Source organism: Polypterus senegalus, chromosome 16 (genome assembly GCF_016835505.1).
Source record: "Polypterus senegalus isolate Bchr_013 chromosome 16, ASM1683550v1, whole genome shotgun sequence".
Lineage (NCBI taxonomy): Eukaryota > Metazoa > Chordata > Cladistia > Polypteriformes > Polypteridae > Polypterus > Polypterus senegalus.
In genome coordinates, this window is record NC_053169.1 from 41,876,787 (window position 1) to 41,898,482 (window position 21,696).

General features: G+C 35.7%; 1 protein-coding gene across 1 annotated transcript in view; it reads right to left on the minus strand.

Annotated features, from left to right (window-relative positions):
* fbxo11a (F-box protein 11a) overlaps nucleotides 1-21,696 on the minus strand; it is a 104,574-nt gene that overhangs the window by 8,869 nt on the left and 74,009 nt on the right. The window contains exons 3-17 of the mRNA XM_039738294.1: nucleotides 20,216-20,297; nucleotides 19,941-20,085; nucleotides 16,092-16,221; nucleotides 12,973-13,056; nucleotides 11,436-11,568; nucleotides 10,820-10,926; nucleotides 10,609-10,720; nucleotides 8,894-9,000; nucleotides 8,127-8,264; nucleotides 5,564-5,781; nucleotides 5,174-5,354; nucleotides 4,081-4,203; nucleotides 3,913-3,998; nucleotides 2,758-2,834; nucleotides 2,512-2,655 (exon numbers count right to left, since the gene is read on the minus strand). Coding sequence (XP_039594228.1) covers nucleotides 2,512-2,655; nucleotides 2,758-2,834; nucleotides 3,913-3,998; nucleotides 4,081-4,203; nucleotides 5,174-5,354; nucleotides 5,564-5,781; nucleotides 8,127-8,264; nucleotides 8,894-9,000; nucleotides 10,609-10,720; nucleotides 10,820-10,926; nucleotides 11,436-11,568; nucleotides 12,973-13,056; nucleotides 16,092-16,221; nucleotides 19,941-20,085; nucleotides 20,216-20,297 — 1,867 coding nt within the window. The remainder of the gene's footprint in view (nucleotides 1-2,511; nucleotides 2,656-2,757; nucleotides 2,835-3,912; nucleotides 3,999-4,080; nucleotides 4,204-5,173; nucleotides 5,355-5,563; nucleotides 5,782-8,126; nucleotides 8,265-8,893; nucleotides 9,001-10,608; nucleotides 10,721-10,819; nucleotides 10,927-11,435; nucleotides 11,569-12,972; nucleotides 13,057-16,091; nucleotides 16,222-19,940; nucleotides 20,086-20,215; nucleotides 20,298-21,696) is intronic.

Genomic DNA, 21,696 nt, shown 5'->3' on the forward strand with positions numbered 1-21,696 from the left:
TTCTGACACTGAAATATTCCAAAGTTATTGCAGTGTATTATAGAACTGCAAAGAAAGAAGTCTGGGTGGTACATCTGATCTGCATTTATCTTACAACCAGGGGCTCAGGTGGTGATCTATGTGTGTACGCATATATTTATTCACTTCACACACACACACATATACATATACATATACATATACATATACATATACATATACATATACATATACATATACATATACATATAGAGAGAGAGAGAGAGAGAGGCTGGAGCTGTCTTTCGTTTTTTCCCCCCCAGTTGTGGCTCTCTAATATCATATTTTAACAGAAATGTTATGAATTCAAATGTTAAAAAGCTGTACTGTTTTGTTAGTAGAGGTACTGACTTGAGGTTTATGTTTTTATCGAAAGTTATTTTGCATTTTAACTGTTTTATATTTGAAACTGCATACTACACTCAATGCTTTTAAGCAGGCAGCAGCCTATTAAACAGTAAAAACTTGACTAATGGTGTTTATATATTATATATTATATATATATATATATATATATATATATATATATATATATATAGTACTTACACGGCTAACTGTGATACTGAAACTCAACACTAACTGTTGTTACTGAGAAGATGCTATTTTCCTTTTACTGGAGCATTTCCTAGTACACATTAGTGTAACTGGCCAATAAAGTGAAATATGATTCCGATTCTAATTAATATATTTGCTTGACTATTCAGACATTAAATATGACTAAAGTGACAATGTTAAAAGTTACTTGTTAGTGCCACTTTAGCAGCATAGTTAGTCTTGTTCAGTTTTAATATAAATGATGAATGTGAGAATTCATTCTTTATGCCACATTTTAAGGACATGGGTCTCCAGGTCTGCTAAATTAGTTGTATCAAATCTTTAAACCAGACGATGTGTATGATTTCTCCAGCATAAACACAATTACAAGCTCACACTCATCTACAAATGTTGACTGAGCTGCCAGTTTATTAGGTACACCCCAACTTTCACACAAATTCTAAATGTCAACATATTTTTCAGAAGGTGAGATAGGCAACCCCATATGTAAAAGCAGCTTATGGACACGAGGGGTCAAACAAATATATCAAGAATCATACAGGCAGACAGACCACAAAGAGGCGAATCACATCCAGATACTCTTCTCTGAAAATCTTTGAGAGTGAATATGCTCATTATTAATGTGAACAGAACTCTGCACAATAGTCTAGATGCGGTCTCACTGTTGTATTATACATTCTGATCATAATGTCCTTTGACCTACATTCAAGAGGCTGGACAACATAAAGTAACAACATATTTACCTTTATTAAAATGCCGAAAAGGAGCCATTTATTTATTGCTATTTATACCTTTGTGCTTACTAACAGACAAAAGGTTTTAACAACCAAAGTATTTTAAATAAACAACGCCAAAACCACAAGCTTACATATCATAAATTCCAGGTGGCATTTACACATTTCTGTACAGTATTTCTTCTTTACTATATTTTTTCTTGTGATTTTTATTTTTTATAGTGTACCTGCATTTTTAAACGAGTAATAATGAAAAAATATTTTTGAGCCTTGAATTGCTGCATAACTAGTTTTAAATTTTAGCTGTTAAGTGGGCTGAATGTAAAATACACATGGCAGGTAGCAAGACAAAGCTGAACTGAAACAGCATCACTGAAATCCATCAGTTATTCATAATTTCAGTGCAACAAGAGTTTTGACACAGTGGCAATACATAATACATTAAAATAAGGTGGAATAGTTTAATCTGCCAAAACTGCAATTAAATATCAAACAGGACAATAAAACTTTTTCAAAATCCCAGTGTTGATTAAATTTATGACATTTGTATTGATAATATCCAGGAGTATACAGGACAGCTCAGGTTAAATAAAAATATGTGAATTCACCAGACTGCAATACTGTTATAACCCTCATGATGGCAACAACAACAGATTCAACATCAAAATGGGATAAACTTTATTTGTACTACATAAATGAAACACTAATGCATCAACACTAAATCAACAAAATAAAGATTACAACACCACCTAATAATAAAATAATAATTCTTTGCATTTATATAGCACTTTTTCACTACTCAAAGAGCTCAGCAATTGCAGGTTAAGGGCCTTGCTCAAGGGTCCCAAAAGAGCAGAGTCTCTTACGGGATACGAACCGGCAACCTTCTGATTGCCAGTGCAGATCCCTAGCCTCAGAGGCCACCTAAAGGCCATACTTCCAAAAATTACTTTACATAATCAAAAAAGTGAACCGTGAATAACTGAAAAAACTAAAAATCAGTAGAATGTCTAATTTTATTCTAAATAACGAAACTCTAAACAGGCATACCAGTTTACTCATGTTAGCAGTTGGTTCTGAAACAAAGCGTCCATCAAAGTGTCGACTCCATATCATATGCACAAATGAACACTGCTCAAATCAAGTGCCTACACCTGGATGAAACAGATGTATTATCATCACTAGCTATCATAGTTTAGCTTACCTCTGCCACCATTAAATATGCATATTCCTCCATCTCTTCCATCGTGAATTTTATTTCTTCTTAGCGTTGGGTTACTGTCAGTTTTAATCCACACACCTGCCATTGCATTATCAAAAATCTCATTGTCCTCTATAAATCCTAATCCTGTTTTCCAAAGTGAATCAATGAGATACATGTTAATTTTAATAAAAAAGTCACATTATGATTGTAGTATGTAAAACCTTTAAAATAAAGCAGTTGACTCACCAGAATTGTAAACTAAAATTCCACCATTTTGACCTCCCCAAATTTTATTCCGTCTGATTTTAGGATTACTTCCAGTTCTGTAAAAAATAAATCAAAAATAAATGCAACATTCCAAAATGGAGAAAAATACTTTGCTTCCAGAGATCTCAAATAGTTTTAGAAAGGCTTCTAAAGAAGACAGAACAGACCTAGCAGGTCAGTTGAGTATTAATTCAGTATAGAACGTAAAAAGTAAACAACAAAAATTCAAACATCTTCAGAGAATTTTCTAAATACTGTAAATGTAGAGTTTTGCTGATATTATTCAATTTCATAAAGACACAGTAACACTGAAGATGTATTGAAACATTATCCAAAGAAAATTACCAAAAACACACCTTTGCGTATTAACCATAACCGATAAGATATTAATGTTTTATAAAACATCAGATCATAACCGAATAGATAGAGAGATAGAGAGATAGAAAGATAGACACCTAGTGTTAACACAAACAGAAAATTCATCGGTTTTTACCACTGTAAATAACACAAATGAGAAACTGCATTTAAATCAAAAAAGGCATTTTAATGGTAAAATGAGCAAATCTATCAGTGAACAACATTTCAAGCAATTTTAAAAGGATCAAACATTAACTTAACTTACAAGGTGTCACAGCAAGAAACACTTCCAAATAAACTCTTGATCAGGTACTACTACAAAAACTACAATAACTGAAACATGAAGATGAATGTGTGAAAAACGCCTAAACTATGCAATGTAAACACATTTACAAAACCAATGACTGCCTTTTTCAGTGCTTCTTATGCTGCAAAATTGACAGAGAAAATGCAAAAGATGAAATTCTTAATACACTGATAGATTAAATAAGAAATTTGCTTTGAAAAATCACTGGTAAAATTTTAAAGTGCAAGACTCTGTAGAAGCGAGACCACTCTGAATACAGAAGTAACGGCTTTGGCAGTTTTATCTAAGAGTGCTGGGAGCCCTACAACATGTACTTTGTATATACTGGCAAAAATCACTACTGATAAACATACAATCTATAAATGAATTAGATGAAATGCAGATAATAGCTCTTAAAACACAATTTAAACATCAAACAGAAAATGAAAAGCACAAAATACATCCAAGAAGCATAAGATAATGAATGTTACCTTATCTGAACACCTGAATACATGTGATTATAGATGTCATTATCTTCCAGTACTCCATGGCCATTGTCATAGAAGTAAACACCCACCTGTTTGTCAAAAGTCAGACATTGGCATTAGAGATAATCAAATGCAAGTGTTGTTATATATTGCGCGTGCTGGGAAATCTACCTGTTTTCCACTGTGTATTCTGTTTCTCCTTAGCACTGGCGTGCTCCCAGTTGTAACCCAAACACCAGCCAAAGTATTGCAGTACACTTCATTCTCTTCAATTACACCTTGTCCCTTTTCATGCTGTACAATAAAAAAAAACCTCATTCAGTTTTTTAAAAACTGAAGTCAACCAATACATGGAGGTGTTACTGCAATTTAGAAGGACTCTGAATTACAGTATTATTTACAGCTTAATATCTAACAAAGGTTTATTTCTTCCCACGATTCCTGTTCCTAGATGTCTCCAGCTTTTAACATACCGGCCATTAAAAGAATGTACAGTATTGACAATGCCAAGCCAAGCTCATTCTCAAATACACTATCATTTAGAGGTAGAGTAATCCCTAATTGAAAGAGTACCCACTAACAATTTATATTGCTTAAGGATTCACATGAATGCAGTCCTGATATCCCTATACTGGCAATTTGCCTCAACACAATTTCACAGCTTGCACAGAGTTGATAGGTAACCATTAAAGGTGTCGAGGTCTGGAATCTGGCAGGAATAATCTTGTCGTAGAGACAACTTTATCACCTATATAAAGTGGGAAGTTGTAGTTAATAATACCTTCATTAACATGAAATTACAAAGAAAATCACTGGCATAGAATGTTTTAAAATTAAGAGTTAACTTTTTCTAATGTAACTAGCTCTGTGTAGGTTATGTAATACTGCGCTTTGCCACTACATCCAGCCACTTGCAAATATGACAAGGTATTTAAATAGTGACTAGGAAAACAGACATATGAAGCATATTTTAAGACATAATTCAAACATCATGGCATTGTTAGTTAAAAGTCCATTATTAGAGTACAAAAACCCAGGTCTATTGAACAGCAATAAAAATTTAGGAACAAAGTAAAAGCCACATATGTAATACTTTAAGGATGAAAAGAATAAGCAAGTGAGGTATAAAACAAAATGACACAAGAGTGCACTCTCCTCTTTCAATATGTTAAGTGAAAATGAAATGCGCTATCAAATGAGTCAATATTTATCTATGAAATGTAAAAACATTTCTGTCTCTTACAAAAGTAAATAATCAACTTACCACATAAATACCTCCATGCTGTCCATCATGTATTTTGTTGTGGCGGACAATAGGGCAACTGTTTGTCCTGATCTGAATGCCAGCTAATGCATTGCCATAAATGTCATTTCCCTCTATAAGGCCTCTTCCATCTCCAAATATATATACACCACCTTGATTGCCATTGAAAATGGCATTGCCCCTAAGAAATATAACAATTCTTCAATAAAGTGAACATACAGGGGGGCCAGGGAGAACAGCATTACATAGAAAAACAAACTAATAGGCAGCATACCAACATCATGGATCAAATGATTCTAGTATGCTGAAGGGTTATTATTTAATTGAAAAAACTAAATAAATAAAATTTACGCTCCATATCACACAGTCTCAAATGCATGCCCTACCAACCTGATTGTGGGATCACTATTTGAAGTTATCCAAACACCAGCAAAATTATTTGCAGAGATTTTATTTTCTATGAACTGCCCTCTTCCTTTTTCATGGACATAGATCCCTCCAGTCTGCCCATGGTGGATCTCACACCGAACTACAGTAGGGTTGGCATAGGCTTTCACTTCAAATCCAGCAATTCGATTCCTGTGTATGTTACAGCTTTCAAAATAACCCTGAAGGGGTTGAAAATTAATAAAATCAGGAACAAAAACATAATTAAAAATGAAAATATCACCATCACAATTTCATTTCTTACAACCTCAAATTACCAGGAAATAAACATTTAATACTGTAGTAGCACAAAATATCAACCATAACAAAAATCCTGAATTAGCATAAGCCATCCAAATTTAGGGCATTTCTAAGAATTGTAAAGAGTTGTTTCATAAGATATATCTACATAATAAAAAAAGAATAGCTCCCTCATATATTTAAAATATTAAAACATGTACAGTACTTAAAGTTTTTATGTTTGAAATCTAAATATTCTCAATTGTAATAGAAAATATCAAAAACATAATCATATTCATAATCAATTACCTTGAAATAGCCTAAAACGATACTCCATATGCTAATATTTGAAATATAAATCTTCTGGGAGAGGCCCTAAGGGGCTAGGACCACCAGTAAAGAATCCATCCATCCATCCATCCTCCAACCCACAGTACGGGGGTCTGCTGGAGCCAACATAGTACGCAAGGCAGGAAACAAAACCCCGGGCAGGGCGCCAGCCCACTGTAGGGCACACACACACACACACTAGAGACAATTTAAGATTGCCAATAAACCTAACCTGCATGTCTTTGGACTGTGGGAAGAAACCGGAGTACCCAGAGGAAACCCTTGCAGATACAGGGAGAACTTGCAAACTCCATGCAGGGAGGACCCAGGAAGCAAAATCGGGTCTCCTAACTGCGAGGCAGCCTCCCCACCAGTAAAGAATCAGGTATCAAAAATAACTCTCTCTCTAAAGTTTTGTGAAAATACGGTAACTTTGACTCCTCACATACTCATCTGATGTAGCATGTGTAACATGTGATGATTTTTGCTGAAGACACCTATTAGTTTACTTTTTACCATGAGGGTGTCATTTGCTGCACACAACATGATCTGAAAATGGCTGAAAAATGTGAGCTTTTTGGGACTAAAAGGAGAAAATGGGGGATATTTAAAGAACTCAATGTCTAGCATGACTAGAAATCAATCTAAGTCAAATGGTATACCTTAAGTGACTGTTATGAACACAATTTAATTTAATGTAACTACTGATTTCTGGAATGGCCCAACATATGATAAATTAATGACCTTTCCTTATCCTTACTCAGATGTATACTTTTTCCAAGTTATTCTTGTCTTGCCTGTTTAAAACTATTTTTTTAGAGTCTAACTAGCAAATTATTACCTGTGAATAGAGCTAATAAACTATTTATTATTCAGTGATTAGGTCTAGCCATTTATCTGTTTTTACTCATATACACACTGTACATAACTGCAAAATTCAAGACACTAGAAACTTCAAAACTGTTTGCTTTATGTCTTGTGGATCATTGTGTCAATAGGAAAAAGTTTTTTAAATTTTCAAACATTCCTTCTGTAAAACGTGAAACTATAGAGTAAGATGGTTGAATGACATTAAAGAAATTAACATAGTAAAAGATTATTTTCCAGTTAAAAAAATCTGATCAAATGTAAGCATACAGCCCAATGCTCAATTAACAAAATGTAACAAAACACATGCCTGTGATTATTGACACAATATAGATTGAAACAGATGTGACAGAAAGAATAATACTGGGCAAAGGACAACCATACTGAAAAGATGAGGTTGTGGTACATGTGGCAGTTTAACTTGAATGTCCAGTGGTCTTCCACAGAAACAGAGTGTAGTAAACGAGAAATACATTAAGCTTTTTTCCCTTTGAAGTCAGAAAATGTCCAGCACCATTAGCAGCACAGAACTGACCATAGCTATGGGACACTGGAACACCCATGTACAGTCTGGAGATGTGCTATCAATAGCAGTCTTTATTGAAGAGTTTGAACAAAAAGCCAATAAAGCTTAAAAAAAAAAAAATCAAGTTGGAGAAAAATGTCAGCAGTGGCGCTGTACTGAGGAGTCAAAATTAGAAAGGTAGTTTTGTCTACCAAAAGGCTTAACAACAATACATGTATGAATTTCTGCAGGGAATAGCGGAGCTCAGTAAAGATCCCCTGCAAGTCTGATGCTGCATTCCAGCAAATGGAATTGGTGATTTGATCACAATTGATGGTCCCTTCACTGCTACAAAATAATTTCCTTTTTTACTTAAGTGGACCTAAGAGAATTGCTGCTATTTAAAAGGCAAACCGTGCACAAACCAAATATTTTTTTTCTGTTTACTGCACTTTCTAGGAGGTTTGCCGATTATCATCCTTGACATTGCCCTGAGCATGATTCATCATGATATAAGACAAATACTTCTGATGGAACTGAAAAGAAATAGCAATGTACAAATACAAAAAGCAACTAACTGCTTACCATGCCATGATCAAATGTGAAAACACCAACATCACGTCCATGGTGAATGTGATTCCTTCTAATGATTGGATTACCGTGGTTTTTCACCCAAATTCCAGCTAAAGCATTATTAGAGATCTCATTATCTTCATAAATGCCCTAAAATTATAAACCACAGGAGTGTTATACAGACATAAAAAAAAACACAAACAGCCTTTTATTTGAGGAAAGAAATGCCTAAAAATGTGTACAATGCCGAATAAAAAATGCAGATACGGTATATAATGTGGGTTAAGATATTCAAGAGTAATATGTGATTTATGCTGGGTGAAACCTACAATAGTATACATACTACACTACGTTTATACACTCATTGGTGAGAAACACATTTTATTAAAAGTACACAGAAATGACAAATAAATAGAGAAACACTGTGTAAATACCATAGCATCCTTGAACTTGGTTAAATAAGTGAAGTAATTTCATTGGTGGGGAAAATGTCCCACTTCATGCTTATGGGTACTAAGAAGGATGACGGATATAAAGGCTATAACATAGCTCTTCTAACAGGTTAAAACAGAAATATTTCTGGAAGAAGTAATTAACATTTCTTTCTTCAGGGGAATTCCAAATGTTTTAAGTGCTTAAATAGAGGACGTCCAGTTTCTTGTCAAAAAAGGGACAAACACACAAAAAAAAATAATTGGGTATAAACTTTCTGTGAAAGGCACTACCAACTAATACCCATGTGCAAGCTATCAAAATGAGCAAGTTGTACTTAATTTTACCTGGGCATGATCTGTTATGTACAATCCAACATTTTCACAGTCACTTATGTTGCAGTGTTTAATCGTGGGGCAAGCTCCCTGACCGCTGACACAAACTGCTGAGCCCACTAAGGGAATAAAATCATAAATTACTACTAATTAAAACATAAAACAGAAATGTTTAAATAGTTCAAAGCTAGGTTCAATGTGCTCTTATTTAGAGTGCTATGAAAAAACTAAAACAATGCTTCAGTAACACATAATGTATCATATGAGCTCACAAGGTCTCAGATTCAATTCATCAAAGAGATAACCATGAACAAACATTTTCATTGTTTTACTTATGTTCAGATTTTTTTACATTTTTTGAATACATTTCAATAAATATTTTTGTCCAAAAAAAAAACCCTCTTAGGTTTTGGTAAGAATGACATGAGCAAACTGTTCACACGAGATGTGTGCAGGCAGCAACTGTTCACAGCCTTTGAAGTTAGCATTTGATTTTTGTTGTAATGAATACTTTCTAAGTTAAATTACCTGGTGGTTAACACATTTCCCATAATATATATATTGTAGTTCAGTTCAAAAAGGGATGAGTAGTAATCTGCCAATAATTTCAAGAAATGACTGAATGCTGCCCTTACTTTTACAGTTGAATATTCATCCTTTTATAATCAAAATGTCAACAATATCAAATTCAGACAGAAAAAGGTTAAGAACACCATAAATACTGATAAGGTCTGTAATAAAAATACATAAAAATATACAAAGCGCACAACTTCTTAAGATGTACACAACTGACAAAGAAAACTAAAGTTTCAGCCAATGTACAGGTGGCATCAGGTACAATAAACAACTGTATCAGCGGCCTGTTATGTTATTCTTATTCCTGTCAATTTTATAGAAAGGTATTATAAATGCTTCTTCCAAACATTACATGATACAACTAATTGGCATGTAATGAATTTTCAATAAAACTTCACTTGTTTTGACACACTGAAAATTGAATTTTTAGTAATAAAAACTCTTAGACTTTAAATGTGTAATATTCCAAAATTACACTGGTTCAGTTTATTATAATTTTTAAAAGCATTACTGACAATATCAATTCAAAAGTAAACTGCAGAGTATAGCTACAGATCCTTTGCCACCACATTACTTGCAAACTTTAGGGAACTACGGGTAGAATTCATCAAAAAGTATTAATTACTGAAAGTGATTAATAGAAGAAACCAAAAGAATCTAAAGTGGTGAACACCACCACAACAAAAATAAAATGGTAAATTCAAAGGTTGTGAAATGCACTCAACTCTTGCATAAGTTAAATTGTCTGTAAAAGAGAAAGGAAGATGTAACAGAAAAAATATACATACTGCAATGCACATCATCAAATAGTGGGTTAGTAGCACTGAATTTTGACAACTAGATATCATGTTTATGAAAACACCCAAAAATAAAGGTTTAATAAATATCAAATACCACTAATAACCAAAATCACACACTGTTATGCAAAGGAAAATAATCAGACCACTCTGAACCTAAAAAACAACAAAAAAATAAATAAATAATCAAGCCACTTCGCCTTAAAAGTCACAAAAACACTTCCTAAAAGTGGAATAAAAACAGTCATTGTTAAGACTAAAAAGACATGTTTCAAATCTAAAAATATGCACATTTTAAACATCACGTGGATAATTATCAATTAACTCCTAGAGTTGTATTTTAAGCTTGCTTACCCGTGCACGTACTCCTGATGATCCCATGATCTATTATTGGACTGCAATTTACAGTTATCTCTAGGCAGTGGTGTGCATTATGGTGTTGGGCAGATTTGTCATCTGGATTGAACTGTAGAGATGAAACAAAACCAAAGATCACAATAAAATTAAATTTTGAGACAAAAATTACCTGTTGGCAAAAACTAAAATTAAACGTGGAATCACATACCCTGATAGTCATGTAACCAACATAAGCATCCTCAGATCCCTCCATAAATACAAATGTTGAGTCTCTAGTGTTTTCAATAATGACTTTATCAGCTACTTTTCCGGGTGCTAGAAACAAAAAATGTAAATTTTAAACATAGTTCTGCAAAGAGATACATTTACAACTGAATTTTAATGAAATCATAAAATGCAATTCATATGTGCATTGTAAAAATTAATACAAATGATTTATTTCATTATTATCATAATGTACATCTAACAAATATACCTATGGATAAAAAGAACAGGCTTTAAAGCAATCACAGGGTAGGACAATAACACCATGCAATTCTAATTTGATAGATTTAGGAAGGCTGAAGAAATCTCTGAGCAAGTGATTGATCTCAAACATTTTCTAAACACTGTACCAGATTATAATAGTTTCTACTAAGTTTTTTTTCCTAAATGTAATTATCAAAACACCAAATATAATGCATATTATAACACATTTAAAATACAACTAATCAGCGACAATATGCAACATGGATCATCTAACACACAAAAATAGAATCCAATTATTTTTCAAATTTTGACTGTTAATAAAACATTGTCCACGATAACACAGAAAATATTATTACCAGCACCAATCATAGTGATTGGGGACTCTATGTAAATCCACTCATCTGTGTAGATCCCAGAATGAACAAATATTAGACCATCAAAGTGAGCTTCCTGCACTCCTCCCAGAGCATCTTCAATTGTGTCATAGTACTAAAACACACAAGTAGTTAACATTCAAAAACTGATAAAGCAATTATTAATACACTGAAAAAAGTCTGATAGTTTTATTTTCTTCTTAAATCACTTTCCAAGGTTTGAACAGTTTTGAAATATCTATAAATAAATCAATCGTAATGTGAATGTTGCCAGAATGCAGTGAATCAGCTACTTGCGTAAAACAATTTTCAGCATTTTTCAATTACTTCAGCAATAAAATTCAAAAATAAACATTTATGGATTATCATTAAGATATGAATTTATATAAAGACTGAAACTGGCTTCCAGCAATAAATATGCTGGAAGCCATATTAGGTACAGAAAAGTGAAGTAATGAAATATGTAGCCGACTTAACTTAACAATTAGCATAATGCACCTAGTAATGTAAAAATCACCCTCAAACCAACCTGATTAAAATGCAAAACCATCCCAAAAACGGGGTAAAAAGTAGCCCTTTATTCTCCTTACTGTAATTCCACAATATAAACAGCTAAAAAAAAAAAGCAAGTAAGCAAGCAAACATGTTATAAACTTGCTGCCACCACCAGCTTAACACAGAAATGTTCTCTTGACTCTGATTTGGGATAGAATTAAGTTGTATGTAAAAACATTATTTAGATTAGACTTAATCTGGTGTAATTTAGAAACGAAAGTATGTGAAAAGTTAAGTTTTGTACACTATTAGTATGCAATTTCCAAGTATTTTTTTCTATACAGTGTGTATGTGACCTACCCAAAACCACACTTTATCAGTAGAAATATTCAGCACATCTGAATTAGTTAATGTTGTTATATATTTAGAACCACCACGTATCAACTGATAAGCTACAAGTATGGTTTCATTTTATGCTAAATTCAGTAAATCTGCCTTTAATATTTAAATGCGTCTTATGGTTTATTGCCTTATTCCATTAAAGAAGTGGAAGAAATTAAAATAACTTCTTAAAATATTAAAGCTTTAGAGACAAAGAAAAAAGTTAAACTCATTAACAGAGCATCCACTGTAAGGATTAATGGATCCTACAGAAAAGGCCAAAAGTACTGAGACTCATTCACTATTCAAATACAGAAATCTCATTCAGAGCTACAGAAAGACACTTGATTCTAGCTGATGCCTCAAAACAGGTACTACAAAATATTAGGTTTGTGCCAAATAATTTTGTAAATAATGTCTTCAAATGTTTTACTTTCTTAAATATATGCTAATTAATAAATTAAAAGCAAAGTATCTTCGCTGTGCATTATGGAACAAAGAATGGTGGATGGTAATTACTTTTGTCAGCTTCAAATTAGTTCTCAAAAAATAGCAATTCTTTTGAAATAGTGGAAGGGTACAAATACTTCTGGCCGTGTCTGTATTAACCAACATGTTAAGTATAAAATGAATATGCACTTACAAGCATATTTTCCCGCCCTTTATATCTTGCAGGGTTACCATAAAAATGCTCTGCAAAGCCTGGTTTCACATGTGCTCCTTTATACTGAAAAACATAAAACAATCATCATTAATGGGGGAGGGGGTTGGGGGGGATATTTGGGCTAATCAAGGCAATATTTTAAAATGAAAAATTCGGAAGTACTTACACAGAATTACTGAAAACAACTAGTAATTTAACAATTATCTTAGCACATCAGAAACCATTTTCAAATGCATATTTGCTGCATAGTCAGTAATTCGAGGCCAATACATATTTAAGATAAGATTGTCAATGCATAACATATACAATGAGATTCTTGTACACTACCTGAAACAACGCTCAAAATTATACTTTTAAAAACCACATACCTAATATTCTTATTTACTGTATATTGTTCACACATTACATAATTGTCAGCAAACGCAAAACAAAAGTTTTTAAAAAATATTGCACAAGAAAATAAATAATGATGAATATGATATTTCACAATTATGTCTATAAGGTGTGTGATTTCAGTACACAATTTAGTGTAGTAATCGCTTTGGGACCTATATCTCTTCCCTGAGGGAAGAGCTTTAACCGGGGTCTCTAGTCATGTTGGTTCGTGTGCTACATGGCCTGTTAGTTTAACAGCCTCTTCCAGAATCCTGGTATTAAGCCATGTATCCGTAATGACCATAATGCTGTAGTCCTGGATATTCTGCGTGGAGATGCAAGTTCTAGCTCCTCTGTTTTATTTGGGAGCAATCTTGCATTGGAGACAAACAGACTTGAAAGCTGAGGTTTATGCTGGTTGCTTGTTAGTTTAGCACATATACCAGCCTGGCAGGGACACTTTTGCTTCCTCATTCAATGCTGCCTCAGTCATCTGCCAGCTAGAATTGTAATTCACAAAAACCCCGCAAGTCTGGACTAGCTCTGGTGGGATGCTGTGGTCTGGGTGTTCCGTGTCAAAAACATAGCTGCTGTGCATAGGCTGATGTGTACCAATTTGTGTCAGCGGTTTTTGAGATTTGTAATGTTCACCTGTGCATAGATGACACATGGCGGTGAATAAACTAACAAAAATGCTAATTAAACAGCGTTGTTTCGTGGAGTGCTGAGCCGCTGCATGCGCATACGCTAACACCATTGTAACGTAATGGTATTGGTGACCTTCTGCATGGTCAGGAAAAAGAACTGATTCACCAACTGAACTGTTAAAGCTCGACTCTGTTGCCAAACCTGACAGGTTTTCCTCTACAATATCACCAAGTGTTTTTTAATAATAATTCAATAATAGTAATTCTTTATTTGTCACATACATAGTTATACAGGACAACATGCAGTGAAATGCTTCTTTTCGCATACCCCTTGGGGTCGGAGCGTACGGTCAGCCATTGTACAGCGCCCCTGGATCAATTGAAGGTTAAGCGCCTTGCTCAAGGGCCCAGCAGAGTAGCATTTCTTTTGGCAGTGACGGGGCTTCAAACTGGCAACCTTCGGGATGCCAGCGAAGATCCTTAGCCTCAGAGCCACCACTCCACCCGTATAAAAGAGTATGCGACATGCCCTCATTTGGGCTCATCAGACGTTTAATTGCTGTACAAAAACCAGAAATCAACCTCCACTTGAAGGTAAGCTAGTTTTGGCGATCGATAGATAAAGAAAGAAGTTCATGAAGATCTGAAGGCCCAATCAAAAGGGCTTAAGGGAAAAAAAGGAAAGTCACTTATTGTGCCTACTCTCTTATCATTAGCAGAGTCGTAAGGTTGTTTTTTTTTTCTTTTTTCATTCTTTTTTAGTAATTCTTGAATGCATCCGAGGGTCTTACCATCAAAAATAATAATAATGCTAATTAACTAAGCAGCCTTCCTATCTATCTACAGTATCAAACATGAAGTGTACAGTTCTTCTCAAAAATCAGAAAACATTGCCCAACATACTGTAACTCCTGTGGGTAACAATCATTAACAGATAAGTAATTACTATGTGTATGCTGAACATGATCCCATACAGGTGCCTTCACTCGCAAGACAATACAGACAAAGTAGACAACAAGAATGCAGGGAGAAGAAGCATGCAAAACAAAATCATAGGTTAAACTAAGCATGTAACATGATTCATTCCTGCATGTATGCTTAAAGCAGATATCCTTTCATGCTCAAGTAAATCTCTTCTAACACCCTGGTCATCCTGCGCTCACGATCAAAAGCACAAGCTACTGCCAAACTCTGGCTCTGATCTAGTTAGCTTTCCAGTTTATATCGACTAAAGAAGGGATTTTAAAAAAAATGTTTGGGGAGGGTATGGGCTGGATGTGGAATTGGAAAAGGATTTTTTTCTCACAATGTCACAATCGAAGTCTATCATTGCTATTCCAAAGAAGGAAAATGTGGAAAGGCATTTTCGAAATGTTCATAAAAACTACGAAACTGATGTCCTTCCAAAAAGGCGATCTGAGAAAGAGAAATGAGGAACTAAAATCACAGTTAATCGGACATCCGTTATTTTTCACTCTGCTGAATTCAAAAAGCTCCTTGACTGCATTATTCGGCTCTACTTATTTATGCGAGTCAGCCTTTTCCCACATGAAGATTATTAAATCCAAATACTGTAGTGACCATAAATGTATTAAATTGTTATTGTGCCATAAAGGTTATTCAGTTATGCAAGGTACCACAACATACATTTTATGTATAAAGTATACTCAGTATACCCGTTCTAGATTAAATAAAATGCCTAGATCTGGTGATGAGATAGATAGATAGTAATTAGCTGCTTTTGCATTTAAGCACAATTTTACATCCAAAATTTTAAAAATCTAACACATGTTTAAGCACAATTTTACATCCAAAATTTTAAAAATCTAACACATGCTTAAATACTGCAGTTGTGTTCTTTTATTTAAGTGGACAACAGTTTTCAAAGTAAGCATTTCTTATTTCCAGACTAGAGATGAAAAACAGAGGACCCACATGATATTAAATGCGCAAAAGGCAGATATCCTTAATGCCAGATAAAAAATCATTTGTGAAATAATAGAAAAATGTAAGTAGAAATCATCAATGGTTATTTTTTCCTTTTCTTTATTTAATTTTGACAAAAAAATGTCATACCAGCTGCTGAAAGCTCTCCTTCCAGGGATTGGGATTTTCATATTCTTCTGGATTGATCTGGTAGAATTTGCCAGATTCTGGATGCATCATGGGACGTGTATATTCAAACACTTCCATGTACAGCCTTTTCCTATAAGATAATATTAACTTTTGTATTTAAAATATTAACCATAAAATTGAACATCAAAAGTCTATATACCGCGATACAAGTTTCAGCTTTGCTGGTGTTAAGGCTATAAAAACCTAATAGGTACAATTTCAAATAAAATTCAATGAGATTCAAAAATTTTTGTCACAATGTTTATACTGTATGTTTGTTAATTTATGCAGGCTGAGATGCGTAGAATAGACAAAATGCTGTTAAAATACAGGAAATGGCAAGTTACTTCCACAAATTTCTACAGCTACTTTAAGGTTGCTTTTGGCTTCTTGATAACCTCTCTGATCTCTCTCCTTCACCCAGTCATCAATACTGAAGCAAGGTCCTGATAACTGCTATCTCCTGCCAGTACCTTAATAATTTTAATAACTGTCTCCCCTGTTTTCCAGATATGTAATGTCTTCAAACTGTCTAATCTGTAGCATATCAAGAATCTATATATATAATTCACTAAGGCAAGACAACCATGAAAAGCACGCCGGAAGGGGCGTGGATTCACTAAGCCGCCGACAAGTGAGACACCTATGGCGCACGCAGGAAGGAGCCACGCCCACCAACTCCAAGACCATTGGATATGATGACAACTCGCAGGGCCACGCCCACCAAGTCGGACGCGAGGACACAGAAAAAGTGCCGTCATTTATATTCGTCTGTCGTGGAGGCCACATGCGGTGCAGGTCAGGTTAATGCCATGTTCATGTCATGCACCTCCGAGCTACGTTGACTGTTCATAGAGGCATGTTTCTCGCGTAGGTGAATCGCCATATGCAGCGTGTGAAACAGTTTGCGAGGGGTATCTCATGGGATCTTTAAAACAATCATTTACAACTGAGGTTAAAACACAATGAAGTAAGCAGTCTACGAGTTTTCGGTTACAACGCATGACCGCTTGCACCATAGCAAACTGTTTTACACGCTACATACAGCAATTCGCATCCGCGACAAACATGCGTCTTCTTAGATGCTCCTGCAGGAACACGGAAGACGTTTTCCTGCCCACCAACACTCCTTTTTCACCGGCCCGCGTCTACCCTCGCTCTCTACGCATTCACACTGCCTACCCATGTGCCCGGACGCAAAAACTCACCGAACACCCAGTTAGCCCCTTTCGTCTGTGCTAGGAGTCCACATGCACGTCTAAGCCACGTTGACTTTTCATTATTCTTTTCGGTTTCGACACCAACCGCATCCACCATGAAAAACCATGCGAAAGGAACAATGAAGCCCCGCCCACAAACTCTACCCCTCCTCCCACGTGCTCAGGAACGCACCTCAGACCACTGCCCGCCAAATCAAACAGCTCATCAAACACATACTCACTCGCTTTGGTCTGTGCTCCGGTCCAAACCCAGCTGTGAGCCACGTTGACTATTCTTTTGCCCTCCATGGCTGCCGCTTCAAATGTATTTCATGGAAACAACACTTCTTTCAATGTTATAGAAATTCCTGCTTCAGGTAACTGTTTGTTTCTGTCAGTCGGGTTTTTTTGGAGAAATGTTATTGACGAAACTGTTGCTCATAGCAAACTGTTTTACACGCTACATACAGCAATTCGCATCCGCGACAAACATGTGTCTTCTTAGATGCTCCTGCACTTTGTACACATGATCGGGTGTCTTCGTGGATTATATATAGAAAGGCAGCTAAAACCACACAAAGCAATGAAAAGTCTACGTGAGTCACAGGTACGGTTACCACTTTTAATACAAAAAAATAAGGGACGCATACTGCAGCGGGGCCACATCCCTTGGGGGCCAAGACCACGGACGCGCAATTTCATTCTCAAATACGGGACGATTCCGTATTTTATTCTGTGGGTGGTGGTGCATGGCAGTTCTTACTTAGTGGAGCGATTTGGATGCTTATTTCCAAAAACGAACGAGACTCCCGCCTGCTAAATAGTTATACGACCCAACAGAGGTCGGCGTCCAAATTCTTAGAGGGACAAGTGGCTTTCAGCCACGTGAGATTGAGCATTAACAGGTCTGTGATGCACTTGCATGTCCGGTACTGCACGCGCGCTACACTGAATGGATCAACGCGTGTCTACCCGGCGTGGGTAAGCCGTTGAACCCCATTCGTGATGGAGACCGTGGCTTGCGATTGTTCCCCACGAACGAAATTCCCAGTACGTGCGGGTCATACGCTCGGACTGATTACGTTCCTGCCCTTTGTAACCCCATCCCACCCCCCGGTCGGGAGACTTGGTGGATTATATATAAAAAAGCACCCAGAACCGCAAAGAACAATGAAAAGTCAACGTGGAAACCGACTGAGGGGGTGTTTGGAAAATTAACAGTCAACGTGACTCACAGGTGCGTATGGACTGTACACAGACAAAAGCGACTCAGGTAGGGAGTTGGGGGCGGGCACATAAGCGGGCAGTGCGTACTGAACAAGCGCCGTTCAACCCCGTCCTTCGCTTTGGAAGGAGAAGGCGCTCCTCCGGTTTTCAGTCATGGACAATTGTATGTTGCTTCATAGCGTGCATTGTTGCAATGTTACTTTTCTTGGTGGTTTATTAAATTACGGATTTTTCAAATGTTTATTTTTTCCACTGTGCTTAAAAATCTTTTAAAAAGCGGCCTGATTATGCGGCGTAAGCTACACCGCGGGTTGGCTAGTAAGATATATTGCTGATCTTTTGTTAGGTCCTTGTGCATCATGGTTTATCTCTTCACTATGCAATTAAAAAAGCCTCAGAAAAAGTCACTCAAACAACTTATTTTATTAAAGGTTAATCAGAATCAGATCAGTTAAAGTCTAGTGAAGGAAAATTACCCTTGAACATAAGAAACGTGAATGGTTAAACCAGGGGTGTCGAACTCCGGGCCTGGAGGGCTACAGTGGCTGCAGGCTTTCATTCTATCCCTTTTCCCTCATCAGTTTCCCTGCTGATTAACTCCCTTTCCCTTCATTTTCATAGTTTTTAAGGATTCAGTCCTCTGAATATATTCCTTTCTTCATTAAATGGTAGCCAAACAGAAATGAGAAACAAGCCGACAGATGACCAGCTAAACTGGGATTTCAAACTCCATCCAATTTCACTCCAACCTGTCTCTTAATGAAAAGCCAATTCTTGAAATTAAACTCATTATTTAATTTCATGGCTTGTTGCTGCTCTCGTTCTGCCACAGCAGACATTTCCAAAACTGTTCATTTTCTGTTTTTTTTTTTTTTAAGACCACCATCAAAATGTTTTGGTGAGCTGAGAGATCAGCCTTACTGAGGTTTTCACCTTAATTTATTTTCAGATATTGTGAGATGGGCACAGGTAAGCTGGTCGCGTGGCAGCTCGTTTTGTGTCTCATTATTGTTTGGCTGCTAATTAAAGAAAGAGAGACAACTAAGGGGCCTGGGTCAAGCTAATTAAAACTAAGGCAAAAGAAGTTAATTAGCAGCAAAAAAGGAGTCACTAATTAAGAAGGTGGTTAGAATGAAAACCTGTAGCTACTGCGGCCCTCCAGGACTGGAGTTCGACACCCATGGGTTAAACCTTATGACAGCTACAACATAAAATGGGCACAGCTACACATTAAAGGTTTACTTTTGAATATTTCCCAAAAAATTATCTATGAGTCTATGGTATATTGAAGGATCAAGAAGTGTGACAACATTTGTCATTTTTTTTAGTCATTGTCTTAGAATCTTTTCTTTAAAAGTGGTTCATAGAGTACTTGGTTACTTACCACAAAATTGGGTCATTTGCTAATTCACTGAAGCGTTTACAGACACAAGCTGCCCGACAAAGATCTTGTTCTAGCAGGTAGGAAAAGATTTTTAAAACAACCTCATCAGGGAGTTTTTCCTGGAGATACTGTTCGGCTGGTGCAACTGAAAGGAAACAAATAATGTAATTAAAGCACAAAATAACAAAAAGCTTGTTTATACAATTTAAAAAGAGATAAAAATTTAGAAAATTACATTATATCTCACTGTTAAAACTATTAAACAAAAAACCTACCTGGAAGGTCCAGGGACTTTCCTGATAATCTAGGACGTTTCGCTCGATGGCTGAAGTTTTCTGTAGTAGATGTGGAAGCACCCTTAAATTGAAACAGCACAAGAAAACATGAAAATACAACACACCAACTTGCACACCTTTTAAAAAGTTTTTAGAACACTTTATTGTTTATGTCATGATTTACTATTAAGATTTGTCAAACAATTTCTAATCTGAGGTTTAACTTATGTTTGTTATTTCAATTCAGATGCTCCAGTACATCTGAGCAGGTTTCATTTTAATTCATGGGTACATTTTTCTGGAAGTTACTTGTTTAAAAACATTTTAGTAAAAACACCTGTGTGCAGGACAAGTAATGTGTCATTTTTTTCATCAACATGTTGGTATTGTTTGTTGTTGTCAAATATTCATCACCATACACTTATCGTATTATAAACCTTATCTCTGTCCTCCATGAAAACACGGAACTAAATCAGGGTAAGTAACAGATATTATATACATACATCCAAAATATGTTATATGTAAGAATCTGACTGACTTTAACAAGGGACAAATTGTGATGGCTAGATGAGACTGGGTAAACTGCATTGATAAAAAGTCAGGTCTTGTGGGGTATAACCGGTATGCAGCGTTATACCTACAAAAATTGGTCCAACTAAGCAGTGAACTGGTAACAGGGTCATAAGCCCCAAGGCTCATTAACCTCCTTAGTGTTACATTTTTTTCCTCATAAAAAAGAAAAAAAAAAGTTTTGCATTTTTTGATTTAAAAAGTGTTTATTACATCAATCTTTCTACTGTAAACATGCAAAACACTAAAAGTACAAATTCAGAAATGCAAAAAGTACAATAATGATACAAATAATGATGAATAAAAATATGAAGTGAATAATAATGTCAATACTGTGTATACTGTCAAAATATTTCCTTTGTATGGTATATCTTTGAACAGGAAACTGCTTAGGTGTACGGTCATATACCCAACACTGTTCAGAGCAACTGTTCATCTCGAACAAGTCTTTCGATCACGTCATTAGATCCCTTCTGGAGGGGATGTGTGATATTCTGGGCAATGTTCTGCTGGAAAATATTGGGTCCTGGCATTCATAGGGGTGTACAACCCTTCATGGCAACAGTATTCTCTTATGGCAGTGGCCTCTTTCAACAGGGTAACAGGAATGGTTTGACAAACAAGGAGATGACTTGACCCCTAAATTCCCCAGGCCTCAATCCGATCAAGTATCTGTGAAATGTGCTAGAAAAATAAGTATGATCAATGGAGGCCCACCTCTCAACTAACAGAACTTAAAGGATCTGCTGTCAACATCTTGGTACCAGATACCACAGGACATCTTCAAATGTCTTGTGGAGTCCTTGCCTTGAAGGTCCGAGCCGTTTTGCTGGCACAAGGTGGACCATAACAATATTAAGCAGGTGGTTATACTGTTATGGCTGATAGGTGTGTGTGTGTGTGTGTGTGTG